This window comes from Leptinotarsa decemlineata, unplaced genomic scaffold (assembly GCF_025532065.1).
Source record: "Leptinotarsa decemlineata unplaced genomic scaffold, Ldec_3_MD MMD2_tig00000008_RagTag_RagTag, whole genome shotgun sequence".
Classification (NCBI taxonomy): domain Eukaryota; kingdom Metazoa; phylum Arthropoda; class Insecta; order Coleoptera; family Chrysomelidae; genus Leptinotarsa; species Leptinotarsa decemlineata.
In genome coordinates, this window is record NW_027412537.1 from 1,274,295 (window position 1) to 1,286,895 (window position 12,601).

A 12,601-nucleotide genomic window follows, 5' to 3' on the forward strand; every position below is an offset into this window, starting at 1 on the left:
TATATATATATATATATATATATATATATATATATATATATATATATATATATATATATATATATAAATATATATATATATATATATATATATATACCGGGTGTCCCACATTTTATGTGACAGGCAATATCTGGTTTGTTGAAGGAGATACACAAAAATGTTTCATACAAAAGTTTTAGGAGTTCATGAGAGCTATATTTTGATATAATTTTTTAATATACAGGGTGTTTGATGTAGGTGCTACAGACCAAAATTCCATTTTTTAAAATAGAACGCCCTGTATATCATTACATATTCAGATGCTACGTTAAATTCTGATATCATTTCATGTTTGGTTTTTGAAATTCGGTTACGGCGTTGTTGAGTTATTGCTTAAAATGTAAAGTCTTGAGAACGACTATTATTTTTTTAAATATCTCATACAATTATTCTCTCTGCATCAGATCACATGAAAATTAGTCAAAATTTTGGGTGTTCGAAGTAATGGTTTCAATTTTGAGTTGTGGAATTCAGTCAGGAATCATTTTGAATATGAAACAATTGCGAAATTGAGAGAGGTGTATTCGAAAATAAATCTTTAATTAATAACAATGTAAATAATAAAACTTGATAAATCATTTCATAAGAATGGTAGGTACCTAGAAATAAGTCATAAAAATTGTTCAAAGTGATATCCATTATACAGGCTTCGAAACGTCGAATCACTTCTCTCGTACAAGTCGCTCTTATAATATCAGGCGTAATATCACTGCACGCTAGTCGAATTTTCATTTTCAGATCAGCCACATTCAAAGGGGGAGTAGTGAAAACAATATCTTTTGAATAACCCCATAGGAAAAAATCAAGCGGTGATAAATCTGGGGAACGAGCCGGCCACCGAATTGGACCCTTATTACCAATCCATCTATTTGGGTACGTTCTATCCAGATATTCAGTAACAACCTGTGAATTGTGAGGAGGAGCACCATCTTGTTGCCACCAAATTCCTTGTCGTTCTGCTATGGGAATATCTTCCATCAACTGGATCGAATCATTTTCTAGAAAATGTAAATATCGCAATCCATTGACATTTTCATTGAAAAAGTAAGGTCCTATGATGCGGCCATTGAACAATCCACACCATACATTAATACCCCAAGTAGTTTGAAAATTACTTTCGCGGACCCAGTGGGGATTTTCTTGAGACCAATAGTGACTGTTATGTCGATTCACAACTCCATTATTGTGGAATCGCGATTCATCGCTCCACAAAATTTGACTGAATATGTTAGGACTTTCATGTAATATTACCTGAATACAAGCAATGAATTCAAGTCGTCGTTCAAAGTCCGTGGGTTTCAAACCTTGTACCAACTGAATTTTGAATGGGTGGTATTTATTTTCTTTCAGAATTCTCTGTACATTAGATTTACTCACACCGACTTCTTCTGCAAGAGTACGGATAGAAACATGTGGATGAATAATATAGTAGAAGGAAAAGACCCAGTTCGCAATTTTTCTACAACTCTCGAAAAAGTCATTCGTGACGGAATGGGTCTGTCTGGAAAACGTTCTTGGTATAGACGTTGTGCTTGACGGCAGTTTTTCTGACATTCCCCAAAAATTAATAACATATCAATGCAATCACTTGGACTAAACGCGAAAGGCATACTGGAGTTTTCGCACAAAGAACACAGTTACTGTTTTGCAAAGAATCACTGAATCGAACTGACAAGTAGATACAATTCAACAACATTTGTTACTATGGCATCAACAAGCATAAGCTACTTGATGAAATTGTGCAATATAAAGCAATTCACCCTCAAGTTAGTCACATTCTCAAGAATTTCAATATTATATTCAACTGATATTGATATCGTATCGTAGAGGTAAGAATAATGGTTTGTATTCAGAAGTAGTCTAGTTCAATTTAATAAAAGATATAGACTGGATTCGTGTACGAGTAAATAAGTTTTTTTGAAACTTTATATTTAAGGAAAAGTGCAATAACTCAACAACGCCGTAACCGAATTTCAAAAACCAAACATGAAATGATATCAGAATTTAACGTAGCATCTGAATATGTAATGACATACAGGGCGTTCTATTTTGAAAAATGGAATTTTGGTCTGTAGCACCTACACCAAACACCCTGTATATTTAAAAATTATATCAAAATATAGCTCTCATGAACTCCTAAAACTTTTGTATGAAACATTTTTGTGTATCTCCTTCAACAAACCAGATATTGCCCCTGTCACATAAAATGTGGGACACCCGGTATATATATATATATATATATATATATATATATATATATATATATATATATATATATATATATATATAAATTTGAATAATAATAAAATATATAATAAATATTTCGTTTATATGGGTGATAATTGAAAATTCTTCTGAATACTACTTACTCACATATTTGTACAATCGATCGCTTCACAAACACTTCACAAACTTTCTTCGAAAGCTTCTGATAATTCCTCTTTCATATTATTTTTTTCACTATTACTGTCGTCATTTAAATCAACAATGAATTTATTCCCACCATTAATATGGAAGTGTCCAATCTCCAATTTCCAATATAATAATCTTATATAATATATAAGATTATTATATTTATATGAATATAATAATCTTCAATGCTCAGTTTTAGTCTAGACTTATTCACTTGAAGTGAATTAAAATTATGCGCTACCTCATGGCATAATGAGAAGAACCTACATTTTCATGAGAATGAAATTTCACCCCCGATACATTTAATATATGTAAGATAAGCATTCTCTTGTGGTTATCAGGTTATATGTCGAAAAAGTATCAGTATCTCCCTCAAATTCATTCTGCATTATCCACCATCTCCGTCGATAGGGGCCCTCAACTTGAATAAAATAAGTATTTCTATGTGGAAAAAACCACAGTGGCGAAGTGTTAATATGAAATTGTCGATAAAGTTTTCAACCTGGTGCAGAAGTTTGTTAATTCTTCCAATGGAACTCAAGAAGTCTAGGGTGATTTGTTGTGTATAGCCATTCAGGTCAGCAGACAATGCACTAAAGTCTGAAATCGCTTCCTTTTTAGGGGTGAAGGACCTCACGCACTTCGCGTATTCCTATCTAAGGATACAACCAGTGCCGGACTGAAAATAATTTGAATTGTTTTACTTTTTGTTACAGGATGACGATGCTTTCTTCAATTGGAATGATGCTGACACTTAATAGAGATGATGTTGATAAATAAGATGATTAATATTGCTTCACAAGAGTGAAGTGAGCATTGTCATCATTACTATCATCATCATGATCAGCATCATGGTGACTTACTTTTGTTTCCATCCACACCAACAGCGTAAGACCTTCCACCACTTTCACAATGGAAAAGGAAGTCCAAAACGAAATGCCATTCTTAGACGTATTGGTGAAGAGGGCCGACACTGAGTGGGAAACATCTGTATACCAAAAACCCACTCACACGGGAGTAGGGTGCTAATGCCGACTGAACGCCTCCCCCCACCCCTTTTGACCTTGAGACGTCACACGACCTTGAATGACGTCACCTAACCTTGAACGTCGTACACGTAGTATGAGCTTGAATGCGGTGTTTGACCTTGAGTGTGGGGTTTGACCTTGACGTTCGACACTTCGACTACCTTGAGCTTGCTCTATGGCATTGAATGTTGACCTTGAATGAAATCGTGACGTGTACAGAATATAACCTTGAACAGTGGGCGTTCGGCGTTGTCCACTCCCTTGTTGGTAATTCCTATATAAGTTCAGAATATCGTATGACGTCACCTAACCTTGAACGTCGTACACATAGTATGAGATTGAATGCGGTGTTTGACCTTGAGTGTGGGGTTTGACCTTGACGTTCGACACTTCGACTACCTTGAGCTTGCTCCATGGCATTGAATGTTGACCTTGAATGAAATCGTGACGTGTACAGAATATACAGTGGGATTAGGCGTTGCGGTGTTTGACCTTGAGTGTGGGGTTTGACATTGACGTTCGTCACTTCGACTACCTTGAGCTTGCTCTGTGGCATTGAATGTTGACCTTGTAGCTCTCATTTGGGTTATGGTGGGGGGGAGGAGTTGGGCTTTTATAAGGAGTGTGGTGTGAACGTTTCACTCATTTCAAATTCTCCTTATCGTACGGTATATATTTCTATATACAAGATGTATTCGTGCGTTGATTGTAAAAAAAGTTTCACTCGTAGTGACAACCTACGTCGTCATCAGCGGGATTCCTGCACACCCGCAAATGGTGATGGACCTCCAACATCGAAGAGGCAACGGTTGACACCCCCAGCACTTCCAACACTGCAAACATGCGTTTGCTGCAATTTGACTATTGCAAGCGATCAGATGAATGTACATCGGAGGACGTTGCAGCACAGAACAAATGCATGTGTTCAATATGGGGAAGGTGTGAAAATTGTCAATACAGCTTTCAAGTGTCGAATTGTGAGCTACCGAGTGGACAGTGAAAACCACCACATGGATTACCCAACATTCTTCAATGAAATTAAGCAGAAAGTAGTGAAACTACTCGAAGAAGTGTTGGATATCCATAAATGCATGAAAGTGAACATGGAAGTGTTTGGGCGGTACAGTCTGCAAACTAAGGATCTTTCAGACATCAAATCATTTAATAGTCCCAATGAAGTAATTGATCAATCGAATGATTTGGATGTGGTTTATAGCAGTTTTGCAGATAGTTTAACTGTTAAAGCAGCGGAATTTCAAGATCGGGATTCAGGTATGTGATCTAGTCAAAATGTTGATGATGATGGACTTATAGAGAAAACCCATATTTTCAGGTTGGACCATTGAGAAAATTTTGTACTTGGAGGTGAATATCAACAAGTATAGCCCCTTCGGAGGGTCTTCATACATCAAATTGCCAAGGTTCATCGAATTGAAGAAAAGTGTGGTGAATGTTCTTAATCAAGATCAGTGCTGCTTTGCGTGGGCTGTGACTTCAGCTTTATACCCTGCCAGTCAGAAACTTAATGAAATTTCATCATATCCCCACTTCTCAACCGTCTTGAATGTAGCAGGTATGGAATTTCCAGTTAAGTTGAAAGATATTCCTAAGTTTGAGGTTATGAACGATTGCTCTATCAATGTTTATGGGTTGGAAAATGTTTTTAAAAATGGTAGAATTGAATATGAAGTTGTGGGTCCGTTACACTATTCTAAACGTAGATTAAATAGTCATGTTAATCTGTTGATTATTACAGATGATTCTGGTAATAGTCATTATTGTTGGATTAAGGATTTATCGAGACTAGTATCATCACAAATATCTGCCCGTGGTCATAAAAAGTATTTTTGTGATGGTTGTTTATTGTACTTTGATAATGAACGAACTTTATTGCGACATCAGTTGAATGATTGTAATCACATATCGACAACGACACCATCCACAAATTTCAGGGTTGATAAATTTGGTAAAAGGGTACCTGAGAATATTTTGAAATTTGAAAATATCGAGAAACAGTTGAGGGTTCCATTCGTTGTATATGCTGATTTCGAATCTATTCTGAAACCAGTGCATACTAATGAGCCAAATCCTGCTAACTCTTATACAAATCGAACATATCTTCATGAACCATATGCTTTTTCTTACCTCATAAAGTGCTCTTTTGATGATTCTATATCTAAATTTGTACTATATAGAGGTGCTGATGCAGCTAAAGTGTTTGTGTCAAACTTGGAGGCTGATGTCACCAATATTTATCACAAATATTTGAAGAAAGTCATTCCAATGAGTCCATTGACTGATGAGGAAGAGCATGATTTCAATATTGCCGCCACATGTGGTATATGTGGAGAACCATTTGGTGATGGTGATATTAAGGTGCGTGACCACTGCCATCTAACGGGGAAAAAAAGAAATGGAGCTGCACATAGTATTTGTAACCTCAATTTCAAATTGCCCAACTTTATACCTATAATTTTTCATAATCTCAGTGGGTATGACTGTCATTTGTTCATAAAAGAGTTATGCACAAACAAAACAAAAGTTGATGTCATTGCTCAAACTAAAGAAAAGTATGTTTCCTTCACGAAACATATAATTATGGAGAGAATAGTAGATCACAATGGAGTGACGAAAAATAAGTTTTTGAAATTAAGGTTCATCGATAGTTTTAAATTTATGGCTGCTTCCCTTCAAGAGTTAGGTGACAATTTAGATGAAAAACATTTTGTGGAAACAAGAAAATATTTTCCGGAACAGGATAAATTCAAACTTATGAGGCAGAAAGGTGTTTTTCCGTACAGTTTTATCGATTCTTTAGATAAATTAAATTATTCTAGTATACCATCAAAGGTGGACTTTTATGATAAATTAAATGAAAAACATGTTTCTGATGAGGATTATGATAGAGTAAAGCAGGTATGGAACACATTCAATTGTCAAGATTTGGGTGAATATTCTGACATATACCTAAAATCTGATGTTCTACTGTTGTGCGATATTTTTGAAAATTTTAGAAATATGAGTTTAGATACATATAAATTGGATCCTGCTCACTATTTCACTTCTCCAGGTCTTTCTTGGGATGCTATGTTGAAGTATACGGGTGTCAACTTGGAATTATTAACTGATATCGATATGGTGCATTTTCTCCAAAACGGTATACGTGGTGGTGTAAGCCAGTGTTCGGAGAGAAAGCATATTGCAAACAATCAGTTTCTTCCAAATTATAATCCCGAAGAACCTTCATCTTTCATAATGTATTTGGATGCAACAAATCTGTATGGTCATAGCATGTCTCAATCATTACCTTTTGGTGGGTTCACTTGGTTGACCGCCAGTGAAATATGTCAGTTGGATATCAATAGTATTCCAGATGATAGCCCCCAAGGATACATACTTGAAGTAGATGTTCATTATCCTGTCGAGTTACACGATCTACATTCGGATTTACCATTTTTGGTTGAAAGTATTATACCACCTGGTTCAAAGTCCAAAATACCCAAACTTATTCCTAATTTGAATGATAAAAAGAAATATATCGTTCATTATAGGAATTTGAAACAAGCGGTCCGTAATGGTTTGATGGTGATGAAAACTCATAGAATTCTCAGATTCAATCAGTCACCGTGGCTGAAAAAATATATCGATTTAAATACAAATTTGAGAAATAAGGCTACCAATAAGTTTGAGAAGGGTTACTTCAAATTGAATATAAATTCCATATTTGGCAAAACGATGGAAAATGTAAACAATAGAAGAGACATTCGAATTGTCACACATTGGGAATCCATAAGAAGAGGTATGGGCGCCAATGCTTTGATAGCTCGTCCCAATTTCAAAACATTATCCATATTTTCGGAAGACTTTGTCGTCATACATATGGATAAAGTTAAGGTTTGTTATAATAAACCATTGTATTTGGGGTTCAGTATATTGGATATGTCGAAAACAGTCATTTATGATTTTTTCTATGATGTCATCAAAAAACATTACGGACCACAAGCTTCTCTTCTCTATACCGATACGGATTCTTTGATACTGAAAATAATGACGGATAATTTTTATAATTTTATGATTGCAAATGTTGACAAATTTGACACTTCTAACTATAGGTTGGGTAATAAATTCAATGTGCCAGTTAGCAAATCGGTGATTGGAAATATGAAGGATGAACTTCCGAGTGATCCCATCATCAGTTTCCATGGCACCGGTGCGAAAGCATATCATGTACAAAGTGTGTCTGATGAAATAAAGAAAGCAAAAGGTATTAAAAAATCCGTTATAAAAAATCAAATTTCAATTGAAGATTACATTAGGATTGTTGAAACAGGCGGTATAATATTTAGAAAGATGAATGTATTCAGGAGTGATTTACATGATATTTACACGTTGATGTGCAATAAAGTCGCGCTATCACATAATGATGATAAGCGATTCATCATTCCTAATACCACCAAGACATTACCTTGGGGCCACAACGATATTGAATTCTATCAGACAAGTTCCGAACAAAATTTAAGAATTCTTTTGAATGTACTGAAAGATGAAAACAGTATAAGTGACAAGAAATTAAATTTACTCATTGCCTTATTGGAAGAGCAATCGAGTAATTGAATTTTTTCACTCATTACCTGGTTTGTTCAACAAATTGTAAAATTCATACTTGTCGAATATTTCAAACGAATTATCCTACCCCACTTCCACCCCCACTCCCATTCCCACCCGAAGTGGTAGGGAGCATACGGCTATAAAACATGAGGAGGAGGCCACAGTTCATCATTCGATTGCAGTCTTCCTTCGAAAGAAGCAGCCAACCTGAGATACCTGCCAGCCAACTTAGTTGAAAATTCCAAGCAGCTTGATGTAAGTACACACTTCCATACTATTTATATTATATTGTCTAATATTTTCATTTTCTCTTTCTAGAATCATGTCTTTTCTGAGGAATGCTCTGATGACCCCGATTACCACTCTCAGTGAGAGACAGTTGGAGGATGTAGAGCGGAGGAGGGTGGTTGTCCTACAGGACATCATGGTACAACCACCAGCTGCAACACCAGCTGCAGCTCCCATTCCACCACCGGGGATGACTTCCACCCAGGAAGTGGCGGCTCCCATTCCACCACCGGGGATGACTTCCACCCAGGAAGTGGCGGCTCCTGACTTGAAGTTCTTTTTCGAGGACTTCAAACCAACCCCCGAGGAGGAGGAGATTGACCCCCCACCAACTTTGTCGACATTCAGTGGACCAACTTCTTCGTCAGCACCCCAAATTGAAGATTTACTGAATGTCTACAACCCGGACCTGGACGAGTCTCTGGCGGATTTATCGCATCTTCAAAGCTTCTTATCGCCCATCGAACCATTATCCCCCATCGATTCAGGGGATGAGTTCGAGAAACCGGTGAAGAGGGCCAAGAAGATGAAGAAGTCCGCACCTGTGAAGAAGTCCGCACCTGTGAAGAAGTCCGCACCTGTGAAGGCATCCAAAGCCAAAGGTGGGAGGGGTGGTAAGTTGAGTGCTTTTCGCAAAAAGTGTGAAAAGAACTCACCTTACGGTGGTTGGCCTACAGCACCCCTTCCAGTGATGGAGGTGCAGAACTTGGTGGAAGTCGTCGCCCAGGTCCATCGGGATGCGTCACCCCCTCCAGCCACCCCCCAGGTCCATCGGAATGCGTCACCCCCTCCAGTCACCCCCCAGGTACGTGTTGAGCATTCCGAACAAGAGGTTGGCCCGGAAAATGTCCTTTCACAGACTGTGGTAGAGGGTAATAAACTCAAAGAGTCTATTACCTATGCACAGTCTGTGAAAAAGAGATATTTGAGGGAAAAGAAGGTTGTGGATGGTTCTGATTCCAGAAAAAGGGCCTTGATGGCGGATATTTCCACCATCGAGGCCCAGAAACTGGAATTAGAGAAGCGACTCTCTTTGCTTAGGGCGAAACTTCAAGAAGAAGATTCGCAACAAGGAAAGAGTTTGGCTTACATCCAAAAATATGGACCTCTTGTTCAGGAATGGGATGCCATGTGCCAGGGGTTCCTTAATACCTAACCCCTTTTGTAAATATATTTTTGTTTAGTTTAAGTTAGATGTATGTTTAGAATAAAAAAATTGTAATTTTAGGAATATAATAAAAACTTGCATGTTAATTTTAAGGTTATGAATGTTATGAATGAAAAAATAAAATAAGGAATATTGGAGTGCATATCTATTTTGGTTGTTGCACACAAAATACTGCGTGGTTGGGGCAGTATTTATTCCTTCATTCTAGTCATTTTCTAGTCACATGTAGTATATAGAATAAAATTAGTTAAATAGAATAATTGTATAGAATTTCCATCATTTGAAAGTGTGTGAATTGTAAAATAGTTATTTTTTCTAGAGAATAAATAAAGGTGATTCTAGTAATGCTCTGAGTATAATTCCAAAACCTTTTGACACTTCTCTCATCATTACTTCTCTCAACAATATTCAAACAAATTTCATTTATGTGAATGTGTAAAAATGAAATCATGAATCTAATGAATATTATATTGGATTTATTCCCCAATTCTCACATCAATACTTGAATAAATAACCTAGTGGATCTTTATTTTTCACATATTCCCCTTCCCTTACTCTACCCCACTTTCTTCAAATCATATAAATAAGATTGTATTCTCAATATTCTTCAACTTGTTCGTTCATCATGAATCAAGCAACACCAATTATTCGGGAAGCTGATTCCACCAGTGAACCTCATTTTGCTCCACCAGAGAATTGGTCCTATGGTGACATTCAAGTTGCTGTAGTTGATTCAACATCTCCCGATGATGAATTCGATGGGTATTCAGATACAACAATAGAGCTGAATGAAGAACAAGATGTAACCTCAGACGAAGATGAGTTTGAACATGATGAATTTGCCAGCCCAGAACTTGTGGATCAACTGTGGCTTGAAGATCATCAAATCGCTCCACCAAATATCATCGTGGTGGTTGATTCTCCCGAACCTGACATCATCATTATAGATGATGATGATGATGATCAGGTAGGTTAGGTTAGGTTTTCCTCGGAGTGCACATAGTACCTGGTTGGTGCACACGGAATGCTGCGTGGGTGGGGCAGCATTCAACCTAACCACTCTATTTGGTAGTAGTGAAAAAAATAGGGCTATATCGGTACACCCTTGCGGTGAAACGTTAGTTGTTTCGCTTTAAAATGAACTAATTAGAAAATGGAAACAGTTAATCATTATCTTTGAATATCTTTGGAACATTATTTCAATAATGTTGATAAAAATTCGTATCATAAAGAAATTTCAAGCAATGTATATTCGGATAAGTAACGAAGGGAAAGGTTGTATAGGCGATCGCGAAGCGATCGCTCAGCAGGCCGCTTCGCGGCCTGGGGCGCTCAACATCCACCACTTGCATCCGGGGCGCGTTTTTTGCGACCCCCACCTCCCCCCCACTCCGCCTCCCACTATACCCCCTCCTGTGCAAGAGTATAAATGTAGGAGTTCCTCAATGTAATCTTCAGTTGAGTAGCTATCGTCAGCATGTCAACATACCAGGAAGCCGATTCCACGACCGGACCCCAGGCGGAAGAACCTACAGCGCCACTCCCGGATCTTCAGTTGGAGGATTCCGATATGGAGAATCCAGATATGGAGGCCGATTCAACCACCACGCCTCATCACCCTTCCACATCTTCGGTCCAGGTACTGCATGTGACCAGTACCGAAGACCACTCCGAAGACTCTTGCAGCTCGGATGATGATGATGACGATCTCTGGGACGACGACGCATTTGCGGAGGAAATGGCGTTTTCTGAGGGTTCGGTGATGTGGCAGTACTTCCCCCGACCCGATGACAGCGACGACGACGACGACTTGTAATCCTTTCCTTTTTTTTCCCTATTTTTTTCCCTATTTCACCCATCCTTTATCCTTCCTCGGAGTACACATTTTGTTTGGTTGGTGTACACGAGACACTGCGTGGTTGGGGCAGTGTCTACCTCCCTCTCTCCTTTCCACCTTTGAAATAAATATTCTGAATTACAATACCAATTACTCTTATTGACTACTCTGAATAAACACCCCTCGAATTTGAAATATTGTCTTATGAAAATTATATTTCCAAATCTTGACATGAATTCTGCAATTGTTCAGATAAGAGAGAGCTAGTATGTTATCAAACAGATTCAAATCCACTCGGACGCTTAAACAATCATTTTTCAATGTGATTTATTTTACAAAGATAAGATATTCAGAGAACTTACATATTCTATAACACATTTGTGCATACCTCATATGTATATGGATGTACATTTTAGAGGTATATCCATATATTACAAACTACTCTTCGTATGATTATGTGACACTCAAAATATTCTATTTCTTTGACTGAGTGATCAATCTTATTATTAGATATCTACACTTTGTTTGTAGCTCTGAAAAGAGCTGTATTTTTGTTGACCCGAAAGTCCACGGTAACTGCTCCGCAGATGGGGTGTTGTTGCAATCTCATTATGAGATATCTACTCTTTGTTTAAATAATGTAGCCCTGAAAAGGGCTGTTTTTTTTTGTTGACCCGAAGGTCCACGGTTACATCTCCAGAGGTGGGGTGTTGTTACATATGATACAGACGGCTATTCTCCTAAAGTTGGTCAAAGGCCTATCACATGCTTTACACCATGTTTGCCCCATCTCCATGAAGCGGGCGGTGTAATGAATGTCGACGTGCTCATAATACCCTCCATTGTTATTCCGCACAGAATAAAAGCGGAAGCAACACCAACACAACTTCTCTATTTCACCGTCAATCGTTTTGATCCTGACATGGCTATCCGTTACACAATACAAATCTAACGGATCATCCAATGTCTCAGTGATATTCAACCACTCAACATTGCCAATAACTACTCCGCTGTCGTCAGTCTCGTGAGTCGAATCTGTTGCGATACCTTCATCTTCTTCTTCAACAAGACCTTCTTCATCATCATCAATGTCTAAATCCCCAACACCTTGCTCAATTGCCTCATCGTCTTCGATATTTAAGCCACCTTCTGCACCTTGCTCATTCACCTCATACTGCATATCTCCACCATCATTTTCTTCGTCAACACCCACTATCTGTC

The 12,601-nt window shown here is 37.8% G+C and overlaps 1 protein-coding gene across 1 annotated transcript; it reads left to right on the forward strand.

Moving 5' to 3' along the window:
- The first annotated feature begins 8,221 nt into the window (after positions 1-8,221).
- LOC141480644 (uncharacterized) lies at positions 8,222-9,537 on the forward strand. Its single transcript, XM_074170830.1, has 2 exons — positions 8,222-8,342; positions 8,406-9,537. The coding sequence occupies exon 2, from the start codon at positions 8,410-8,412 to the stop codon at positions 9,529-9,531; it is 1,122 nt and encodes a 373-aa protein (XP_074026931.1). The 5' UTR covers positions 8,222-8,342; positions 8,406-8,409; the 3' UTR covers positions 9,532-9,537.
- Positions 9,538-12,601: the final 3,064 nt, after the last annotated feature.